Raw genomic sequence first — 24,626 nt, forward strand, 5'->3', positions numbered from 1 at the left:
ACGTCTACCACTGAGAGCTAAGGTGCAACTGCTACCTATGGTATTGATTCATTTCTCAGTGATCAACAATTTCACTGTAACATTCTCTTAAAACAGAGAATATTCAAGAAGATGCTTATTAACTGAGTATGCAATCTTAAAGTTTCACATAGCCTTGCAAATATTTTCTTCTTAACAGCTAATGTTCCTTTGCATGCTGTTGCTCATTAAATAATTCCTCACCTTTTAGCTCTAAAGTATTTATAGATTATCAGATCCTCCTTCACTTGCTTATGTTTTTTCAAGCTGTATATATTAAGTTCTCTTAATCTTTCTTCATATGTCATGCCCTCTAATCTTTTTATCATTTGTCACTGTGGTTTGATAAACTTCAAAAAAACTCCAATGGATTTTTCACGGTGAGAAGAACGAGGAAGCGTGCTCCAATAAAATAAGAAACTAGCCTCGCCAATTCCCATTCTTTCTACATTTCAGCAGACAAACTAAAACCAGTTACTCTCCCAGCTCTAAAAGAAATGTTGAAAAACTCTAACCAGCCCTCCACAAATCACAGCAGTTCTGGCCTCCAGAAGAGGAAATGCCAAATAATTTGGGGAAAACCATTAGTACAGAATGCCCATCAAAAACTGGAAATGGAAGTGATGAGAAACTTTATATGCTCATGCATGTCTGTGTACCTCACCCAACCATACACATGCACATACAAGCATACACGTACATGTTTCTGTTATGATTTCAGGAACAAACTGGAGACTCCACAGATTAAAATGAAGTTCACATATTTCACGCAGGTAACTCCACTGCTGAATGTTACGCAAACCAAGCTTCTCTTATTTTGAATTTTGCCAATCGGTCAACTGGTAACAATTGTTTTTCCAGTTAATACAGAGAACACCTGCAGATCGCACAGAGTTAAGATGATGGGTTTGTGCTCTCCCATGTTGCTTCTGATTCTAGCTAACACGCTATTGTGAGATGTACTTACCTTGTCATCTTCATCATCATCTTCATCCAAGCCCATAAGCTCCTGCAAAAGCAGATGTCCGTATTAGAAAACATTACACTTAACTTCTCAGTGACAGGCAGTGTTCAAAAAGCTCATGAAACTCCCACAGCATTTTATTATACAGTTTTCTCCCACTACTATTGCAAGTCATTTAAAAAAACCCATCACTTTCACCTTTCAGAAGCAACGTTTTGTGTTCAAGGACTTCTCTTTTTTGTGATATCCTGAACAAAGCATGCAATACCCTATACAAATTTTAAGTCTAAATAAAACCATTAGTGGCTGTGTCCGGTAGTTTGAAGGCAACAGGCTTTCAAATTCATTGCCAACTTTTACTGTCTGTAAACAGCTTTGTTCTTAGTGTGACAAATGAACCAGTGGGTATGTCAAGGCTAAGGATTCTATACTCAACTTGTTCCATCCTCACTGCTACAATGACTGCTCTCTCCCTTTAGGGCCATTACTGAAACATTAGACAGTAGAAAATACTTTAGTAGGAACATAATCAATCTCACGAATGACATACAGATTTCTACATGGCATTATTTCCTCCCTCTAACTTCTGCGCTGACAGGTAGGGGAGAAAACAAAAGACTTGGCTAAGGCTTGAAATTAGGATCCACTTGGCTTTCAATTCAAGTGTTTTATAAGCTGAGCCTTCAACAGGGCCCTCCAAGTTTTTCTTGGTTATTTAATAGGAATATTTGAATCACTATATTACAAGTTTAAATAATAGCTAACATGCAAAGAATGTGAAGAATCACAATAAAAGATATTCTGGCTTTTGTTTTTTTTCAGAAAAGCAGTTGCATCAAGTATGCAGAAAGCACTGAGAGCTCAGACACCCAGATTTACTCTTTGGCTCCCTGGAATACCCTAAGCAGCTGAATTAATACTGATCATGGTTTACATTTCTGTAGAAGCTCCCATCTGCAAATCATAAAGCATTTTACCAATACTCATGAATTTAGCCTCCCAGCAACTGGGATCACGCATACAAGGTTAATATTGTTATCCCCATTTTATAGCACAGAAATCAGAGAAAGAATCTGAGGTCTTTTCCAAAAACCATTGCTTTCTTTCTTCTACATACACAAAAAGTGCATGCTGGCACACATCGAAAAAAGGTAGCACGCATGCACTGAGATCCAAAAATTCAAAAAAAAAAAAAACTGTGCAAAAAGCCCTAGTATTTTGAAGAAAACTTTTTCTCATCTGCAGGACAGATGAGTGACTAAGAGTAGCACCTGATTGTCTGTTTTTGACCTACAGATGGTCAGCATCATAAATGCATACCATGAAGAGACCAGGTAATATTAAAGGCACTTTGACTAACTACTTGTTCCATATGATCCCAAACCCGCAAAGCACATGTGTAACTTTTGCTTATGCAAAATGCACCGCTGATGTACATGGCATAGCATTGCTCATGAGCTGTAACAGGAAAAGAGTCAACCTGTGTACAAACCTTTCTCGAGCATAGTTACAATTAACCTGTATTTTCAGATAAATGCTTTCCATAGCATCCACCAAAATAATGCAATATTCAACCTCTCGAACTTGTATGGGACACCCCACACTGGACTGCGCAATAGATTCACCACAGGAAGAGTGATGGGCACTAGGAGGTATTCGTACTGCATTTTATCTGGTAAGCTGGTAAGCTGGACTCACTATTATTTTACATTGTTTTGTATTAAAAATAAAAAAGAAAGAAAGAGAAAGAGAACATTGTCTGGGATTCTCCCACACGGAAATTCTCATTTTCTTAACGAAATAAATGATCCAAAGAACACGTACAATATATTTCAAAGGTTGTCTAGACTTAGCTAAGATTGGAGTTAAGCACTTCCCTTACCATTTGTCTTCATGTCCAATCCATGTCCTGGTCTGCATAATGTGATTTTCCCTAGGTTTTAAATAATTCTTTCACTTAGGAACAACTGAAAACTGAACTAGGAGAACTTCCATTACTAACACTAATATAACAGCTACTGACTCTTTTTAATATTAGGATATTATTTCTTTGTACAAAATCCATGTGATCAGCTTGGGGAGTATTCTTCATGGGTACAAATGTCAATCATTTTTTTTCCAAAAGCCGGAAAGGAGCCAATTCTGCCTGTATTTTATTCCCATACTTGTTACAGGTTTAAAAACAGATTATTACAGTTATCCATGAATTTACTTGCTTCATTTCCAACTTTAATTAACAGTTTCATGCAAGTAAAGACAGGGGTCAAAGTCAGGATTAAGTTCAAACAGCTTTTCATATCCCACAAACAGCACTTTGCCACATGTTGTAATCATTTTTGGATATAAGTCCTTTCCCTCTACTAGATCAAGTTAAGAAACTGAAGGCTAGATTTTAAAAAGTGTTTATCACTGATATGGAGGGGGGAAGGGTGAAAAAGGTTTTTTCCTAAAGTCTCTGATCACAGGACAAGGTTTAAAAAACAAATAACTTCTCTGTTCAGCTTCCATTGACTTTTCTCTTCTGTGAATCATGAATCACCAGTGTGATGCAAAGTGTAAGAGTGCCAGGGCATGGGGTGTTGGGTCTTGTCTCTTTATAAGTCTGTCTTAATTCAAATCAGTTAAAACATTTGCAGTTATTTAATAAGTCAAATCTCCCTCCCACACACTTGTCTCCTTCCCCCTACTACTCTGAATGGTCTATTGCCTGAATTGGGTCATGAAAATTGAGAGGGCTGAGGTTTCTTTCCAGTAACTCGGAAATAAAAATGCTGCTTAGCTACACAACTAGCTTAATAACATTAAAACGTGTGACATTTTGCTCACGGGCAAATTCAAGCTGGCTCTGCCAGCAGCGTTACTGCTACTTTACTTGCCTGGGCATCTTGGGTGCTGCTGACCTTCCCGTTTGTGACAAGAGAGAAGTTGTAAGCAAAGAGCACCAGCAAAGCCAGGGGCACCATGTAAAGTTCCACGCTCCATACGGTGACCACAAACACCTGGGAAAAAGAAAGCAACAGAAGGGGATACATGAGTGTTTGAAGAGAGAGACGTATAAGCTGCCCTTTCAGTCATTATCCCTCCAAACAGTCATCCTTGAATCTCAGTTAACCTCATTCATATTATCATTTTGACAAAGAAAATCTGCTCAGAAAGTGTATTCTCCTTCCATTTTGTTTGAGCCCATTAGGCTGCCACTTGTTAGCTTCTCTTTCCCTCCGTTCCTGGTGAGGAACAAGGCCGCGAACATAAGGTTAGTCCAAGGGCATTATCCACTCCTTCCTGGGGCGCCTCGAGCCTGAATACCCAGGCTCGCTATTGAATCCTTAGCGCTAGCGCACAACAGACCCACTTACAGAGGTAAAGCTGCTTCGCTGATTCAAACTAATTGCCAGGGGGGTTTCCACAGGCTTGAGGAGAAATTCTGCCTCTTATCCACCAGGAACTGTGCAGTTCTCCCTTCACTACATCGGGGACTATCAGCAGATCCATCTTCACCATTTATCCACCCGCGTTCTTCTTGGCACAGAGGCGCTGAGCAAGGACGACCAGCCTGCAGCAGGCAAGGCTCTAGCTTGTGCGTGATTTTGGGAAGGGATCCAGGGAGCCTACTCTCCATTCCCATTCCCCTGCCATTTTTTCAGCACAGCATACTCTGATTTCACAGGCGGCTAAGGCTCTCTTTGTCCAGAAAGGGTATAATCTGGGGCACTAGCAGTGGTACCTGACCAAATCCACAGATACCAAACGCACAAGTCAAATTTCAAAGTAAACACTCTGCAAACTGAGTCAGTAAAAAATGTAACAAACATGATGGAGATTATAATTTTTTTTTTTTGTGAGGGGGGAGGAGAGGGGGGTTGTTTTAATTTTTCAAAAAATGATACCAAGTCAAACTGCAGTCCTCTCTTACGAGTGTTGACCCTATCTGAACAGAGTCCAAACTTGGAGTGGTTGGAGATGCAAAGTTAATAAACTAAATCCAGAACTGCCATAAAACGCACGTTGTGATCCCATTTCCTTTTCTACTCATACATAGTGTTTCCAGAACTCCCTAATGCTGGTAGTAACTTTAAGCTATTTTAAATAATCACTTTTAAAGGCGAGGCATAACACATTTATTGGATTTTTCTCCCCCCTGCCCCAACCTCTGGAATGACCAGAAACAAAAATTCCATTTTCAGAATAACATAGGTAGGTGAAAATGAGTCAGATCCCTCCATCTAATGCACCTCAAACTGCAATGAAAGGAAAACTCTATGAATGACCAGAAATATCACTCTCTACCTCCATTAATCCGTGTATAGTGTCTGACAGGCCATTAATCCGTGGCCTGTCAGACGCTATATACAAAGGCAAGACTAGCACTTGTAGCAAGGGATGACTGTGACAACAGTTATTTTGTGTTATGGACCTGAAGGTCTAACCACACTGTACCAAAGAAGCATTTCCCACCAACTTCTACAGGTGAGGATTCATACCCTTAAAGAATAGGGACTGTTGCAACTCTTAAACCAAATGACTTTCTTTGCATGAGAAAAACGGCCAGCCAGTATCTACCGGGCCAAACGTAAACCAAGAAACGATGATGATATGTGCAGCCCTGCCCAAACAGCAGTTGCATTTTGCAGAGTGATCCTGATTTTGTGTTAGCTGTTGCTATGCAAGAAGTTAGACTGTCATCCTGTTCTTGCCATTTGTAGGGCAGTAAAACTACCTTTAAGATATATTAACCTATAAAATGGGCAACTATCCAGACAACATATCACCATACTATTGATTTGCAGCATAGGATCTTACAATTAGGCAATTTGTTTTCTTTTTGATCTTGCTTTTCAACACATAAAAAAATTAGAAGTGATAAGGATTCTAACAGTTACATTTTATATGTAAGCAAGGCATCAGAAACACAAGAATCCTGGCCTGGAAGGCACGGTACTTGATCCATCTTACAGAAGGTTTGCATGGCCTTAGCTAAAACTTCAAAAAATTGTGATATGCTAAGATTTAAAAAAAAAAAAAAGAGTTCTATAACTGAGAAGTTCTAACCAGAACAAATTCCTCTGAAGCTATTTCAGCTCCCTTGAATGAATGTCTACTTGCTCCGTAAGATAAAGAGAAGGGGATATCAGCTCCAAACCTAATTCAATTGTCATCCTAAAGAACAAGGTGATTGTATAGAGCTCTATAGGTATCTATGTAAGAGATGGATCAACACACACACACACACATACATATATATAAAATAGCTACCTGATCCTTATACAAACTCCTTAATGGAAATTTGTATTACTAGGTATTAAAATTCAATACTTTTGCTTCAGTCTGTCAGAGGAGGTTGTGTATATATCATCTCTCTGGGATATTAGTGAACTCAATCTTCTTATAATGTGGAAAAAAAAAAAAAACCCTACAATCAGCTCAGCAAAGTCCTACAAAAGTCAATGAAGCTCTAGCAGAACCTCTCTTCATTCATTCAACTGCAGGACTAGAACCAATTTTAGTGCATCTGTCATCATCCTTTACGAACATCACTCTGCTCAGTTGCAAGTCTAATGCAACCTTGCAATCACAGGTCATTTAGGCAAGATATAAAATCAAGACCTTGGTGATTTTAGATCCAACAGTACATTTTGTGTATTATTAAGTTTCAGACCTTAAATAAAACTAAAAGCTTAATTACAAAATCTCACTGTAGTCTCAATTGATAGCTGAGGCACACTGCCACTTCCTTTCTAATGCTGACTGGGTAATCAGTTGCTGAATTATAACTCTCAGACAGTAACACTTTGATCGAGCCCCCACATCGACTTAAGTAGAGTTGCTTTACTGCTGGAGCCACAGTCGAGAGAATTTTCATTACCAGGACACAACACAGCGTCAAGACAAACTGATTTAGCTAGTCAGAAATTATTTAGCCTCAGAGGTATGGGAAACGATTGCTGTGAACATACAGTACATAATAAAAGTTCAGAGGGTATTTATAAAACAAATAGGAACATTTCTGCATTCTAACAGCGTTTTGAGTGGTTCTGCAGCATCAGCCATCAAAGCAGTTTCCGTATAAGCCCTTATCCTATTTTATCGAGTTTCCGCAGCCCGTCTTTTACCTAATACATAGGCTAATAAGGGAAGACATTAATGGGTTCCCATCACTTGCTCAAGATGACAGAACTGAGGGACAGCAACCAAGAGCCCCCATTTCAAATGATCAGGTTTTAACAATACTTTTTATTTTTTCCAGAGGGTTTCACATCATCATTAGACCAAGTTCTGTTAGACATTATCCATTACATCGACACCTTTTCTGCTGGACTTCATACTGTGCATGAGAAATGTTAAAAGGACAGAAGCTAATTTCTAAAATAAGTCAAACAAGTGAAAGCTACTTTTTTTTTTGTGTTACTTTTAATGATTTGGATAGCACAAAAGCCAATTATAGAACTGAGCAATTTAATTCATAGCATTATAAATCAATATTCAAAATAGAAATAGAAATGAGATAAACATATCTAGAGGAAAAAAAAGGAGCTCTTGAAACTAATATTTAGGCTAGAGTTCTACCTAGAAGAGAACAGCAATATCACAGCCTTGGAGAAAGGACCACTTGATTTCAGCTGATTAATGTGTTGCTATTTCAAAGGGCCTAATAACTACAAGCTAAAGCTCTGGAGGTTTGGAAGCCGTTTCATCTGAAAATCATTGAAGAGGGGTCCAACTGTTCCTGTCAAGAAGCATGGAGTTTGAACAACCATGAGAGTGGCCCTTTTGACAGCAGTACAAAAGATGAGAGAAGGCAGTCTCAACCAAAAGTAAAAACAAACCCTTAGAAACACGTTTCAAATCTGGTTTTTCTGCCCCTCTGGTTCCAATTTAGAATCTGACTATTAAGAACAGATTTTAGATGGGTGTCTACTCAAGTATGCCCATAAAACATTTGTCACCAGCAACCCCACAGTCATGGGATGGAATAAGTTTTTAGAGGTTTACAAATCTAGCATTAGACAGGATTTTCTGTGCAATTTTTCTATGAAATGATTATAACTTTTTAATTGTAATTAAAAAATAGAAGTGGTTCCCTTTGTCCTGGCAGGTCTCAAGAGAGGTAAAAAATGCTGCGTGTTGTGTGACAAAATAATTCTTGTAAAACAATAGTAATGGGAGAAGTAAAAAGGCATACTTCCCATCAGATGGAAAAAAATAAAAGTGAAAGAAGGTGAAATGCATGCAAAGATCCTATGGCAAAATGTGACTCTGAGCCCATTCAGGCTCCAATGATAATGAAAAGCCTCAACAGTGGAGCCGTGAAAAAAATTATTTGAAACGCCAAGTCTCAAAACCACACACAATTTGACTGAGCTCCAAACAGCTTTGTCAAAAGTTTCCTTACCATTTATGAACACGGTATATGCAATACATAAAGTTGAGAGAAAAACTTGAGCTAATATAGCTGTGAATGTCCAAAATAACCTGTTTTGGACTAAACCAAAACACTGATTTTGATTGGAGACACAATGACATGCTCTTCTCCATTTGCAGGGGAGAAGAATGACATTTTTCTAACCTATCTCTTGGTTACGTAGTCTACTCAAATTGCTACGTACACACAAATGCACTCTGTGAAAGAGGAGAAATTTCTGCAGCTGGATATCCAGGGACAAACTCTCTAGCATTCTTTTTAAGCTTCTCTCCCTCTGCTCCAAACAAAATCCAAGATAATAGTCAATAATGTAAGATACTGGCTCCCCAAAAGGGCATTTGAATCCCTTGGAGGCAGTAAGTCTGTCGACAGCAAATTATTTCTGACAGATACTTATTCCTGCGTTCAGACAGGGAGAGTAGAAGAGAGTGGATGCATGCACATATGCGTGTGTACACATAACATATATATATATATGTTCGTGTGTGTGTATATGCGCGCGCGTGTGTGTGTGTGTACATCTATATATAAATATATATGTATGTATGTATAAAAAGTTTCCCCTTCAAGGTTTTCCACAATCTGGACATCCCACATGTTCAAAACCAGTCCATCCAAGCGCATGTCGGGCTCCACCGGACTGTGCCTTGGGCTTGGATGAATCCCCTCCCAAAGCAGGCAACACAGATACATTAACCCAACGCTGAGCCCATGCTGACACAAGTCAAGGCATGCCACGTGGGTTCAGCCTCACGTTAAAGGGGTAATGTAGCTTTTGAACTTGACCTGGCTTGAGCATTTGGCTAGAGAAATCATTAAGAAAGCAGGCTATAACAGCCACAGAAATTTCTCAGTAATACACCCACATTCAGGGCATGGCAAATACAGGTTGATGCGTTCTCATAGCATGTACTTCCCTGCAGATCACCCCCAGATTTATATTTTAGAGCAGAACTTCTTGCAAAGATGCATCCCAACACTGTTCTTCCCAATACTCCCCTTCCTGTCCCCATATCTTACCCCCCCCCCCACCGTGCCACGCTCAGTCAAGAGTGGTCCTATACCACTTCACAGCCATGGAGCTGGAGCTCGAGAGGGGCTCAGCTACGAGCAGAGTCGCTCCCTCATTGCAGTGCAATAACAAAGAATGCAGCAGAAAGAGAAATTACACTTAAATAAACTGGCACTACCAGAAGAAATTTATTTGCTTTAGATTCAACTTGCTTCTTGTGTCCCCAGGAAAAGAACATAGAGCCTCTCAACATTTCTCCAAAATGTATGCTCTGTTGAACGGGGATGACCACACTCAAAAATGACCTCAAGGAATGGAGTTCTTTAAATATTTATGCCACATTACAAACCATCACTGCATTGTTCCACATATCTCGTCAGTGTACAAATTGCTGATTTTCAGGGTGTACCACAGGCAAAAAAGCTTAGCCACTCTACACAAGCTCTCCGTTGCAAGGGCAAATCCAATCGGAGTTCGGAAAAAAAAAAAAAAGTAAAGTAAAACAAAAAATTGTGCCCAGAAAGAGCCTACCTAGGCTGTGTGTTAGAAGCACGGAACCAAGGATTAGAAATCAAGAGTATGTTCACGCAGCACAGTGTGTTACCATGGAGGTCTACCTGATTTTGTTCTGAAAAAGCTGCCTTGGCTACCAGAAACAAGGTGGTCGTGTTCGCCCACCGCCGTCATCTGCATGGGCTGCAAAATCTGGCACGGCTGCAAAGCTACGTCCCCCTGCCAGGCCCACGCGTCTCCGTCCCCGGAAACGAAGCAAAGCGCTCACCTAACAAAACGAGACGCAAAACAACCGACAACAAAAAGATCCCCTAAGAACATATGAAAAATCTCACACTGTTTAAGTCGATACGTATTACGGCCCTTTTTTTTTTTTTTTTTTTTAAATCACTGTCTGCTTTAGACTCTTCAGGGGGATCTCATTTTCTTTGCTGCTAGGAAGTAGAAACTCATTTGTGTTTTAAATGAAAACTGTGATTCATATGCAGTCACAGGACGCTAAGAAATGGCGCTTTAAGGAAAGCATGCTATTCTGCAAAACTCCCTGTGAAATCAGAAAAGTTGACAGCACTGCTCCACCGCCCTCTTGGGACACTGCTGTTAGTAACTTAATCAGGGAAGGTTGTGATGCTACATTTAAGGCTATCTGCCTGCCGATGCTCACAAAACGTCCACATTCCCATCCCGAATTACTTTTCTGTGGCAAAAAATAATAATAATAATAATAATTGTGGGTTTTCCTTTATTTTGGTTATGTTAATGAGATTAGTCAGCCCAGGAAATTAAAAACAAGATCTTCAGAGATCTTCGTTTAACGAGGGGTCAGGGAAGAGCCACTGAGTTCAAGTTTCTTTCACCAAACTTATCATCTGTTTATAGGTTTACAGGTAAGTCAACATTTATATATTTCATTACAGATATTTGAAGCTCATACTGTCAAGTATCAGTATGGATGACTATTTTCAACACAGAAGATGAGAGTTTTTTTCTTTTTAAACCCCCAAGCGTAACAGCCCACTACAACTCCTATGCGATGCCTTTACATAACTTTCTTCGGGCTGCTACTTCCTCTTTGCCCCTAACCCACGGAGGGGTAAAGTAAAACAAAAACTGTAACAACAAATTTCTATATTTAGAAATGGATTCTGTATTGATGTGTGTACAGCAGTTCTGAAGTAAAAAGATCTCAAATCTTTTTCGGCTGCAGACGCTGAAGAAACACCCATTTGTTCGCATGCTGACTGTTCTAATTTTTCACTCGTGTTTTTCTCTAACATATTTTACATTTCCTCAGCCAACTAAAATCCTGTTAACACCTTCAAGCAGTAACTCCCCTCTCCCCCCCTGAAAAAAACCCACGGAACAAAAAAATAAGGGAAAAATATTACAACAGTTTTATACAATTTGGGGTAGTTTGCTGGGATGGGGGGTGAACAAGAGAATAAATCTGCATGTTATTCCTAAAAGGATAGCTATCAGAGAAAAGCAATAGGGGAAGATCCTAAAACAAAGCAGAGAGGGGAACAAGCCAAAAAATTTTCTGTTGCTTTATATTGTAGCTAAATTACATTGTCATTTTTATCTCTAGTGTTTTGGTTTGTTTATCAGCAGGGTCATGGTTTTGGGATCACTCTCATACAGAAAGTTATGATCTATTTTCAGTGGAGAGAGGCATTGTGCAAGTTAAAAGCCTGATCTTACAGTAAATAATTCTTCCAAAAAGTGCCAGAAAGAATACATCTGTGCTGTTTAAAATTAACCTGTATTTTTGCATCCTTTTATTTATTCTGGATAAGGTGAACACCTTAAAAGGGTCATGAAAAAATTTATCATTAGCTGAGCTGATAAATGTCCACTCACTTTAGAGATATATTTGTTAACATTGAGAGAAACATTAGCAGCGAGGGTTAGATGGTGACGTAACCGTATAATAAGTGTAAAGAGCAGTCAATGGAAATGTTCTTTAACTCTGGCCTGTCAACACTGGGTTAACACTGGTAGCAAATAGGAGGCTCAAACTATATGTTTAGACTAATTTAATGACTTCCTCATGTTCATCATGTATATTAGATTGGAATGAATAAAAGAGAAAGGGCTCTCTAATAAAGCAAGTACATTTAATTAAACTTAATTCAGTGTACACTGGCAGGAGGATCACACATAAGGTTACTCCACTGGCAGTCTTATCGCCGGCATGAAAAAATTCAAGTTGCAGTAGACCCACGTAAATGAGAAAGAGGTGCTTGCACCCTTCTGTCCAGAACCTTCGGTCCTAATGACACGTTTCAGGACTGAAACAGAGCAGAGGGTGCAAGGCTTTTTTTTTTATATATATATATATATATATATATATATAATAAAAATTGGAGGTGGGGGTGGGGACAATAAAGAAAAATCCCAGTAAACACAGATCACAAAAAAATGAATCTAAAAACACCACAAAACACCATTCTAAGATGACATCCTTTCAGGCAAAGACTTTGAGATTTTTCTCCTTCCTCGTTTGGTGCGCACAAAGGACTCCCAACCGCAGCACGCCACGGGAGCCCGAAGGCCGCCTCCTCCGCCTGAGACCGAGCTTCCACAGGCGAGGGGACAGCAAAAACGGCAAGCGAACCCCCCCAGCCCTCCCCACTTCTAGCGTGCATGCTGCCTACTCATAAAAGAGAGCGATTACAATACTCAAGGCAATTTTAGCAGGTTCATAATCTGCATTGTGGCAAAATTGCTGCATTACAGAACAAACACACAAAGATGACTGGGATACTCATTGTAATTATACCCTAAATACGCTGCTAATGTAAGCTAGCAACAACAGCAGCAAAACACACACACACACACAAATCCTAACTATTGACAGCGTGACTATGTAATAAAATTTTTTCAGTAAGACATCTATACCAGCTTGCTTTCCAAACTGCAGAACAATCTGAAAAAAGGAAAAAAAAGTCACAAGACCCTCTTGCAATTTAAGGCAGCTGTTCAGGTAAAACTAAAGCCAGAAGATTGTTTATTTTAATAAAGCTATTATATGTGCTGCTCCAAATTAGGAATGGCAGGAGACTAGGGGATGCCTAAACCATCACCACCTGTTTGCCCTGAAAATCAATTAAAGTCACACTATCACAGCAATCCCTTCTTAGCTAATAAAAGTTATACAGCTTTAACGTGCGACTTTAGGTGCTTTGCGGGAATGTGCCTGAAATCTAAAGCCTTAGTCTCACATTACTTCTGTACTAAACACAACCATGAACTAACACCACCGTAAAACTTGCCTCTTCGGGGTTAGAGAAGGTGTTAAGGGAAAAGAGATTCTGCATTGCTGTTTTGATGCAGTGGATTGAACTAATTTCAGTAAACTCCTAACAATCCAGCCAAGAACATTATATAGAGTTTTAAACAGGAGAAAACTGAAGTCCTTTATGACACATGCCTGCTCAACATATTCTGTGCTGCAGAACAGATCCAACTTTACAAGTTGAAAGCAAGGGCAGTAGAGACATCCCAAGTGTTTTAGTAATTAAACGAATATGCATAATGAACCATATGCCCAAAGGGCCTGTTCTTCATGTGGGCCAGATTTTTGTTTGAATTTTTAATTTTTATATACAGATGAAACGTTTCATGTAATACAGCAACAGTGCAAAGGAACACGCTATGCAGGAAAGGAAGGAGGAACTACCCACGTGAGAACGAACCAAATACACTTGGTGAATTCTGCTCCTCAATTTCCAACTCAGAGCCAAGAGGGTTTTAAAGAAAAAAAAAAGAAAAAGGAAAAGAAAAAAAATAAGAGGAAAAAAACCCCCTTATTTTCTCCTTTGAACAGCTGCATTGGTCATCTGCTCAGAGTCTGTAAAAGACACATTAAATACATACATTTATATAGGACATATTTATATATGTGTGAGATGGTTCACATACACCAACAAATTAAGATGCTACATAGCTACTAAAAATACAGATGCCATCAAGTTAAAACCCTTCTGATCCACCAGGGAAAACTACAGGATGGCGGTCTGTTCAGCACGACCCGTCGTGTCGCGTGAGCTGCTGCGAAACAAGACACACTCCTATCGGTCTGTGAAGCAGAAATGGGCATTTTAAGAAAGATGGATCCAACTCCACCCTTGTTACAGCAATGTAACCTTACTGTGAGCATTAGGATATCACGGCCTTGATGCAGGAATATTAAATGTTCCAACTCCTCCTGGGGTTGAGCTGCATTTCTTCTTCCTCAGAAACAGTCGCTCTTTTTCATCCCTAGCTCTTTGAGTGCTTTCCAAAGCAAGAGAAGCACCGTTTGCAAACATGAGTCATTATAACAGGTTAGCCCTTTAAAACAGTAACAAAACTATTGGGCACTTCTAACTAATTTTCAAATAGCTAGATTGCAGAACAATAACGAAGTACTTTTCTGTGGGTTTAATCCATCGGACAAACTCTTAATTTGCTTTGTAAAATCAGCAACAGAGTCAGGTCCTCTGTCAGTACGGACACGCAGGTTAGGCAGCAGAAAATCTTTCCTGCATTAGCTTTGCCCCAGGTTTTTGAGTGGTTCTTTACACATGATTTGGTTCTGCAAACCAAGGGAAATCAAATCCTTGAGTGAAGAAAATAAAGTTTTGGATAAACAGCAAAACTTGGTGCTGCAGAGCTGCGGCGTGGAGGCATCAGCCATGCCATAAAGGCGGCAGATAATAATCTGAATTAAAACAGTGAGCTTTCATCAAGCTTAGTAAATTAAACTTTTCATGGCACTTGGGGAATCCCCATCTCCAAAGCGAAACAGAACAGAACGTAAAAACCGATCCTGCCCACAAACTTTAAGGTATTTAGATGCTGAGATAACTAAGTTGTAAATAACGGCATTCCTTGCTCTCGGTCCTAACTCAGGGCTCCCGCTTGTGACGCTGCCTGGTTTACGTGATCTAGTGGTCTCCGTGGAAAGACAGATAAACTTCAACGGCTGTCAGAAGACAAAAATTGACAAGGAGCGTCACCTTTCCTGACTGTTTAAATCCTTTAAGGAAGTGTTGGAGCAATTAGAGAGGGAGGCTAATCTTTGCAGAGTGCATTAACACTCTCCGACCTCCCAGACAATAGATCAGACCTCAGACACATAATGCTTCCCTAAGGCTTTTTAACCAGAGCATTTGATCTCATAGTCACTCCGTATGTGCTACTATAGGTAGCAGTGTGTAAGACAGTATTCACTGTGCATTAAAAGGACCTCTATCTCTGCTAGTGTTCATACAACTTTCACAATAGAAAGCAGGAAAGCCATTACAATGCACGGCACTACAAAACTACTATTTTGCAGGGGGAAAAAAAAGGGGGGGGAGGAGGAGAAAAATTAGAACAGCCCAGCGTAGCTCTGCAGAACGTCTTCATGTCTAATAACCTCCTATTTCTTTTCTACCACCACTGTTTATTTCCTGGCTTTGAAATATACAGCTATTTTTTTAAAAGTATAGATTAGTTCTTTATTCATAGAAACAGTTGTCTGATAATAATTTCAAAATACTTTGTTTCTTAACCCCTGTGGAGGGACCTGAGGGAAAGGGAATTAGAAAGACAGGTCTAGCTTATTAAGGAAATTGAAATATATCATTGCAAATAATTTTCCCAAATGTGTACAAGAAAGTATCTGGGGAAGTTTTCTTAACTGCTAGAATAAGTCATCGTCGAGCTCCTGATGGACACATTCCTTTTTTTTTTTTTTTTTTTTTAAAGGAAAAAAGTTCATATCACTGAATCAATTATGCATTTCCCATTTAATATTCTAAACATTTTAAGAAAATTTGCTTAGTGCATTTTTTTAATGAAATTAGACCTCCATGTCATCGTATTCTGACAGAGGCCACATCTGAACATTCCTCATACAGACAATGCATAATAGGTTTGTCAGACTAGCTAACTGGATTCCCACCCATTGCGAGATACTGGGTGCTGCAGTCACGCTAATGGATCTTTTTTTCCCCCCCATGCAATCTACTGAGGCACAGGGCTAGCTGATAACGTTTTGTATTAATGCATTAATATTTTGTATTACCTAAAGATTTTGTTTTACTTTTCTAGACCCACCAAAAGTGGCTTTTGTGAAGTATTTTTTGCTGCTGTTTAACTGTGTATCTCAACAATTGTCAAACCAAGTGCACCAAAAATGACAAAGAGGTCGCATATACCTAGTATATTTAAAAAGAAACAAGCCTTCAAAGTCAAAGTGCAATGCAGTTATTTCTGATCAGAACAAACAATAGAATACATCTAATGAAAGTTGACAATAGGCTTTGATACAAAGCTGTGCAGTTACTATCTTCCATTAAAAGACGAAAGCTGAAGGAAAACAGCAGAGAGTAACTTCTCTCAAAAAGCAAGGCAGGAGGTTCTGCATCTGAACAAGCAGAGCAGGTAAAGGTTGTTTAGTGTAGATTTCTGCTCACCTGACACTCATCTTTCAGTAAACATTCTGACTTTCCAGGAGTAAAGTTGAGGCTAAAACAAATCAGCATATTATGCTAGTACAAAGCACTTAATGTTCTACATATTTATTAGCACTTATCAGGATCACAACACTGCCTTTAAATAAAAAAATAAAAAAAAAATTAAAATCACTGAAACAGCTAAGCTCAACTACAATACGCTTGTCACAATTAAGATTAATCTATTACAATTTAATGAAGTGGCAGGGGAAGATATCAAAACTCAGGCATATTACTGGTACCACTGTAATCCTTTATGTGGCAGTACTCAAATCTATTCATGATTTTTGGGTGGCACAGAGTTTTGGGAGGAGGTTGAGGGGAGAGGTGTCAGAGATTTCTGGACTTTGCAGCTACCCCAGTCTTCCAGCCTTATTTCCCCGTGAGTGCTAAAAAAAAGAGCAAGGACTGGAATTGCCATTGGATTTGATATTCTGATTTAGATTATTTTTATTATTATAGCAATCCTTAAACAACCTTAGGTTCAACACTCTAGGACTGCCAGGTTGCTTCAAGTCTAACCTCTAAGACACATCACATCTTAGTTGCTAGGGAAGAAAAGCAAAACTGAAAGAGTAGAAAACAAGCTTTTTAAAAACACATTGGCTATGTAGCTTCTATACTAGTCCTCTTTTATGTCAGGTCTTGTAAAGAATCCAACTTTTTCTCATTTCAAAAAAAGAAAGAAAAAAAAAGAATGGTTTAAGAGAAACCCCTCTACGGTGCATCCGTCTCCATCATAAAACCAAAATGTTGCATTACCTTCAAATATGAAATTTCTTCCAGTTGTCAAGATTTCAGCAACTAGTGTTAGATTAGCGCTGAGAGAACGGGCGAATTAAATTAAAAATAAAATAGTTCAAGCAAGAAAACCTGCCAGAAAAAAAAAAAAAATCTGACAAAAGCATAAGAGTTGGCTCATTCATGAGAGTGCATCGCCACCTACAGGTTTTTTGTCCTCCTCTGAAAACCAGCTACTAATATTAAAACAGGATTTGCTCCAAAATGGGAATGGAGATTTTGAACTGACATTAAATAACACAGGTCTGCTGAAGTTAAGGTGTTCCCCTGACTTACACCACCTATAGACATAGCCCTATGTATTCCCCTATTTCAGAAGAATGAAAACGGCATATATACTGCCAGGGAATGCGCTGTTCTAAGCTTACATCGGTGTTAAAGGATTTTCTTTTTTTTTTTAAATGAAGAAATAGAAATAAAAAAGTGATAGAACTACTCCACCAATGACAGGGGAGATAACAGTCAATGTCTACAATCTTCCTGTATAACTAAGTGCTTTAAAATAGTTTCTAAGCGGTGCGAGGTAAAAGTAATGTGAATAAAGAGAAAAAACACAAGCAGATCCAGACTGAAAGAAAATCAATACACCTGGAGTTTTGGGAAAAAAGGAAAAAAAAAATGGAAAAATACAGTAAAGTAAAATAATTTTATCTGTAATGACAATTTCACTTTCTGATACACACCATTCTCATAATAAACATCAGGAACTTCCTACCTTCCCCCCCGGTTCTGAAACAGTTGATGTTTCTGTGCTGGGCTGCACACTTTTTTCTACATGGCTTGCATAATGCCAGTACAAATGCACGCCACACTTTGGAAAGTCTACATAAACATTTCAAATTGTGATATTACCAATAGTGATGGGGCAAGCAGCTTCTCTCTCTCACACTCATACTTAATGAGTCACACACAGATGCCGCATTCATTAAACTGAGAATACTAATTTCATCTTTGTTTATGCAATTTCTTTTTTTCCTTGAATATAGCAAACTTTCTAGGAAGGCAACAGGCAAACTGGGAAAATAAAAGCCACTGGCTCATGATATGGAATGCCATCTCGTTTGGACCAGATAAACTAGCAAACGGTTGCTAATAGATTCCTGTTCTTTTTCCACATATCAGAGTAAATTGATAAGAATTACAGACTCCTGCTTTTTCACATATTCAGGAGACGCTAAAAACATTTAATGTTCCTCTAAGGAATTTAAAAAAAAAAATCAAAAACACAGTAACCAAAAGAAAAAAGCCTACTTTCAGACAATGTGTGCTTCAGCCTCTCCCAGGTTTTTTGTAGCAAATTCCTAACATCAGGGTGCAACTTTGTATGACGACAGTAAGAACCGTGAGCTAAATTCACCCTTGGCATAAGCGAGTTTTGCAATTCCACTGAGAGTAAAGGAACCAGTCCTGCTTTCACGGAGAGTGAATTTGATCTTCATAAAAACAGCTGAGATGCAAGGATGCAAGGATGAAAAACATGCTTACACGCGATCTGTGATTAGACTCGGCTAAGGGAACACAGTGCATCTGCTAATATGAGGTTAGAAACAGGAGTTCAGCAACATTGAGTATACAAAGAAAACCAGCAACAGGCAAGAGTACAGTTTTGTCCTGCTGGACAAAGCAAAATAAATTCAACATACGCAAAAACAAATAGGAAATGTACAAGATAGCATAAGATCAACACTGATTTCTCACAAAACTTCCAAAGACAAGATGTTTATGTGTCTGTGCATATATATAAATACATACATGTATTAAAAAAGGCTTCATAAATCAAGCAGCTAAAGTACAATACAAAGCAGCAAACTCCAGCCAGACCACAAAGAGGGTTCTCTCTTCATAAACATCAGATCAGGCAGCTAAAATTATTACTAAAGCTCTCTTGTAACTGTCACCTGTGGTGGGTATAATTACAGGCTACCGCTGCAAGCACGCCCACGTCATATGGCAATAAAAGGACCTACAGCTTGCCAAGCCCAGGCAGACAATGGAGAACACACACCACCTGACGAGAGCCCAAAAAGATCAGCCAGGGAGACTAATAAAAATGACAGCTTAGAAACAAATGACAAAGCTCCCACCACAAAAAAGGCAGTATCAAATAAGCTGGAAACGCAAGCGCTGAGCAGAGTTCTCCAACAGGTCACAACTCGAGCCGAAAGCCAGGCAGCACTGTTTTCAGACTCATTTGGTTCAGGTTTGGGCTATAAAGAGCCCTTTTGCATTATTATTTTTTTTATTTTTTTGTGTTAGACAAAATGTTTGCTCGCTTAAGGTTGGCTTTGTGGGCTGTCACTAGATAGCCAAACGGATGAAAAATTACTCAGTCGGCTCCAGAGACAGACAGGTAAGTGTATGTTAACACAGGCATGTGCTATGGATACAGCTACCCCGTAACAAAGCTGAATTTCTTTTTCATTGCCTTCATTTTTTTTTCCTTTGGATGCCTGCATACATATTCCTGCTGACCAGCTGCGCAGATGCTTATTCCTCAAGCAGCACTGGGCCTTTACCTGAACATTTTGACTATACAGATTAGCATCATTACGAACATATTAAAAGGCTTTATCCTCAGGTAAACACAAAGTAATGCAATTACAGAGAGAGAGAGAGAGAGAGAGAGAGAGAGAGAGAGGAGCAGGGATTTGGATTTCTCTCGTTACCAGGGCTAAGGGAATCGTTCCTGTATGATGCATGCAAGTTTTGAATACACAATGCGGAAACCATTGCTATCGCTCACAAATACGAGTGCAGCTTAGACTCATGTCGATAATTTAAGATGCAACTCTGCACCCCCAAAGGCAAAGAACTCGCTATATAGGGAGAAACGCCCTGTTAAGGCCCACAAGGAATGAGTATTACCCCTCAGATGCAATTTTTTTTTTTTGGAAGGTTCCACAGGCAAATCCCTGAACTCCCAAGCAAGAACCAAAAGACTATCTATCCTTTTTAAAGCTAAGAAGAGCTTTTGCATCAGTCTCAGCTAAGCTCCATCTCACCACGACTCCAAAGCGTCAAACTTTGTTTTTTAAATCTTGTTTATAGTGTTGTCAAGCTCCTAAGTGGTTATTTCCCTATTAACTTTGTCCTTGTTTGTTCTTGCATTTTTGAAAGAGCTGGAAATAACATGTGTTTACTTTGCTGTGTGTCTCTCAGCATCATCGATATCACTGTTGCTATTCCAGGAATTTTAACGGCTGCAGCAAAGCAAAGCCTGGAATCTCAAGCTTCGATCGTACTCCCTCAACCACAGAAGAGTAGTACTGGAAATTTAAAAATCACTGCGAGAAGGGTAAAATCATCTCCTTTAATTGTCTTGAGAAGCTTGCTTCTCATCTGAGCTGCTACGTGCGTGGGCCAGGTAACGTGCTCCTAACGTGCCCAAACGTTGAATTTTCACAGGCGCTGCCGGGAGCAATGTGGAGGAAGCAGGATGTAAACGTTTCCTCCGTCATTAGAAGAATGCTTTTACGGGGATATAACAGTTTGAAATAAAAACATACCTCTGATCCATCCTTTCTACTGCAGTTCAGGACAGTCGTTTTAAAGATGTGCTTTTGCCAGGGATATACAGAGGGAAAGGGGGGAAGAAACGGCAGGGGGTTAAAAGAATTAGTTACCAGACCCGATTCTTGAAACGCTGTCTTTCACTACTCCTTTAGGGCTAGCTGTAGTCTTAAATATGAACAAATTTTTGTATCACAGGGTGCTATTTCACAGCTTCTCTATTTAGATATAATCTGCATTCATCCCTTTGCCTACCACTTCTTTAAAACTAGCAAAACACAAACTGCAAATGGGTTTAGAAAAGCCCTTAGCAAAGGCTCTACAGTACAGCAGGAGTAAAGATCATCTCTTTTGCATTACTGCTTTTTTATTTTAAGTTGTTTCTTTTTCCAAGTTCCTTTTTCAATGTTTGAAGAATACTCAGTTCTTCTCTCTTTCTTTAGGATTATATCTATTCATTTGATTTAGCTTTTTAATGCGGAGACATTTTAATCTACCACTGCTTTAATGCTGTTCCCAAATAGTTTAGGAACAATTTTTGATAGTTTGTCTTCAGCTATGAGGATGAAAAGAAGAAAAAAAGGACTATACTCTTCTCATCAGTTACACAGGTAGTCAAATGGCAGGGTGGTTTGTGCTTTGTATCAAGCAACTTCTGGTTCAAAATTAGCTGACAATGGAAAATAAGAAAGATTTTGGAGAAGTTCATGTGAGAGAGCATCTTCCTTCCCCACTCTATAGAAAAGTGAGTGGTCCTCCATGAGTAGGGTTTTAGTCAAAATTATCCTCTGTCTGCCCCTTGGTTGGCCAGAGTGTCCAAGTATCATAAGACAGCCCATCCAAGAGACCATTGGTTACTCTACCGCTACTCCAATCTAAGTTGCTGGGATTTCATAGCAGTCATCAGTCTCATTTCTACAAAGACTGCTCATCTTCCCTGTCAAATCTTTTGCCCCAAACATTTCCTTTACCGTTCAAACCTTCCTCAGAAATGACAGTGAAAAAAATTTTTGAACCATTTTGCGTTGCAAAGCAACATACTTGTGTTAAATTGGATTTTTTATTCACGTTTTTGTCACGTCTAGTATTGTGTTACGCTTATAATATATATTACGTTTAAAAACTGGAACATTTCACGTTCATGTTTTGCTTGGGAAGGTCTAAGCATAACATTTAGGAGATGCCTGTCCACGTACAGAGTGGAAGACTCCACCCCAACAAACTCCAGAAGGCTCAGATTTTGAGTTAATAAACATCTTTCCTCAGCAGAAAAAACACTTCCCTCTTACTGATAGGCAATTAGCAATTTTAGAGGACACTGTCAACAAGCTAATGGCCTTTTGCCTGTAGGTCAGCAGTATAAATATAGGCGAGCTCAATAGGGATTAAAAATTGTTCATGCCTAATAAGATGTTTGGTGTCTCCACTATGAGATGAGTTTAATTGGGCTCAGATCCAGCTCCCGTATCACAAGCTTAAGTGGCAGTGTGCTAAATGGCAGACTCAGCACAGATGCCAAGAAGTTCACGGGCTGCGGAGTCTAAGCTATCTATCTCCGTTATCCCAGATTAGGACTGAAGCAAATTAGAAAAGTAGTGCGCATATGTACGTGCATATCTGGGGAAGGCAAGCCTTGCCGCTCTTCAACTGACAGAATGAACATTCATTTGCCAGAAATGCATGAGCAGCGCATGTTGTGAAAGCTGTACACCCCGGTGATGAGAAACTCAGCAGGGAATATGGAAAGAAGTGCATGCAATACTTGGCTGTATACAGGAGTGCACAAAACTCATGACTCCTCGGGCAGTCCGGTACCCGCAGCCCAGCACCAAAAAACTAGTCAGCCCCCAGACCCAGCTCCTTCTGGATTTACAGGGCTTGGAGCTCCTACCTGGCCAAGGACCCCAGAATCCCACCTCAGCTGCAAGAAGCTCCAGAGTTGAAGTTTGGGTTTCCCGCTGCATCCGCAGCCCCCAGCAGCTCTGCCAGGCAGCTGCCTCTTAGCTACAAACCCCAGGGCTTCCCTAGTCTTGTATCAGCTGCCTTTTTGGGAAGCCCTGACTCACTCAAAGCGATACCATGCTTGTCATTTCTCTGCCATTAAACACCTGCAGTGGGTTTGACCAGGACCTCCACTTTTCAACTCCGTTATGTTGCATCACCACACACTCCTTCCTTTCCTCCCCATACTGACCCATCATAAAAGATTTATCACGCTGCAATGTCACTGCAAAATAAATAAATACTGCCTGTGCATGCTGCATTCGTTGTCTCACCCAGGCTGCCAGCTAGGTCTGAGCCTGAAAAATAACTCCCACCTGTACCCACCCTGGCAGCAGCCTTGATGAGCAGAGGCCTAAACGCGATATAGCGGGACACCCTGCCAGTGAAAATGAAGTGTGCTGGCATGGCTTAGCGTGCAGGGACCCTGAAGCAAATCAGCACTGAGCCCTGCCAGTCACGATAGAGGTGTTAGGGAGGCTGGTTTTCTGTAGTTCACCTGATCTTGTCAATGCCTCTATCAGGAAATGTCAATCTATCAGGAAAACTAAAGAAAAAAAAAACATACATGATAGTAAGAATTCCAGTCAATATATCCTTTCAATTTCCATCAGATTATAGTTTTTTTTAATGCATTTACTGTAATTTCATTAAATGACATAATTGCCATTAATGCTTAGAAAACTGTCAATAGAAGGTGTAATTACGTTGTAGAAAATCACAAGCACAATGTGCAACGATGCATAATTCCTTATAAAAATTATTCTGTGACTAAAATTAACTTTTGAAATATTTTTAAAATATATTTTGTCCAGTAAGAACTATTCATTTCTTACTACGGATTTAACTTCCATGACCAAATTTGTGAGAGAGGGAGCAAAGCAGATAGGGAGTGAGTATATGTGGGAGGAAGGAGTAGGACTTTAATTTAAAATTGCTTGTGAAAGATGAGAACATGAGCTTTCATATGCATGAGTGGAAAAAACAAACAGCTTATAATCACATAGATATACAAAATGACTTACAAGCAGACACTTCCTAAGGCATATTTCACTATGCAACTCCAGCTTTCTGGGCACCAGTAACGCAGTGTGGAAGTGATGCTTCAATGGAGTAAGGTGTCACAAGAGGATGGTGTGAGCAGTACCATGAAATCAAGGCTAAAACCAGAACATTCACCCTGGACACTGGGAACAAATGGTCAAGGATAGCACATGGAGCATCAGGCACGCAAGCAGCACCACAAATGGACATAGTGCAGCATATCTTAGAGCACCTTCAACAAAAAGCCCTTTTTGAGAGGTACGTTTCAGCTAAAACACAACTTACTGGGTTGAATACAGACATGACTATATGAAAATGAAATAATTAGAGTAGACTGTCAAAAGAGCCTTTTGGTCTTAACGTTCTCTACAAGTATCAAAAAAATCCTACCTAGAATGAGAACACACAGACCAACCCTTCTAGGATTGCTCTCTCTACACGAGCACTATTAACATCCACTACAGGCAACTTTCTCCACACATGTGCTGATATTTCCAGTTATGCATAAGCATATGGTGCCGATTTTGGCACCTGAGCAAACATGAAGTTTACGCTATTATGAAGCCAAAAACCTATGTATGACTTTCATTTCTCCGACGCGTTATTTTTTGAATTTAAGCATAACATACAATTTGTACTGACCCCTTTGTGCACGGTTCGCATTTCTCCAAAAGGGACATTTTGCTTTTCACTTCACCTCCCATTCAATCCTCTTTCCAAAACCCCTAAACTTGCCCACATTCTAATTTCACTTCTACCTAGGCAGGCCTGATCTGGGTCCTTAGTGCCTATATGAATGACTCGGGTTAAAAGTCATCAGATTAAACATGCAGAATACAGATACAAAGAAAGATCTCG

General features: G+C 39.6%; 1 protein-coding gene and 1 long non-coding RNA gene across 10 annotated transcripts in view; one reads left to right on the plus strand and one right to left on the minus strand.

Annotated features, from left to right (window-relative positions):
- The window catches only part of MCTP2 (multiple C2 and transmembrane domain containing 2), a 130,117-nt gene that overhangs the window by 22,735 nt on the left and 82,756 nt on the right, over positions 1-24,626 (minus strand). For all 9 annotated transcript variants that reach the window (XR_011143740.1, XM_068958535.1, XM_068958536.1 and 6 more), the window contains 2 exons: positions 3,859-3,981; positions 986-1,027 (listed from right to left, as the gene is read on the minus strand). Coding sequence is in view for 8 of the 9 variants with exons in the window: in XM_068958535.1 (XP_068814636.1) it covers positions 986-1,027; positions 3,859-3,981 (165 nt within the window). In the remaining variant the exon portion in view is untranslated. The remainder of the gene's footprint in view (positions 1-985; positions 1,028-3,858; positions 3,982-24,626) is intronic.
- Positions 19,196-20,722, plus strand: LOC138068894 (uncharacterized). Its single transcript, XR_011143742.1, has 3 exons — positions 19,196-19,563; positions 20,402-20,508; positions 20,619-20,722. It is a non-coding gene; the product is annotated as an uncharacterized lncRNA (long non-coding RNA).

The sequence above is a fragment of the Struthio camelus genome, chromosome 12 (genome assembly GCF_040807025.1).
Source record: "Struthio camelus isolate bStrCam1 chromosome 12, bStrCam1.hap1, whole genome shotgun sequence".
NCBI lineage: Eukaryota > Metazoa > Chordata > Aves > Struthioniformes > Struthionidae > Struthio > Struthio camelus.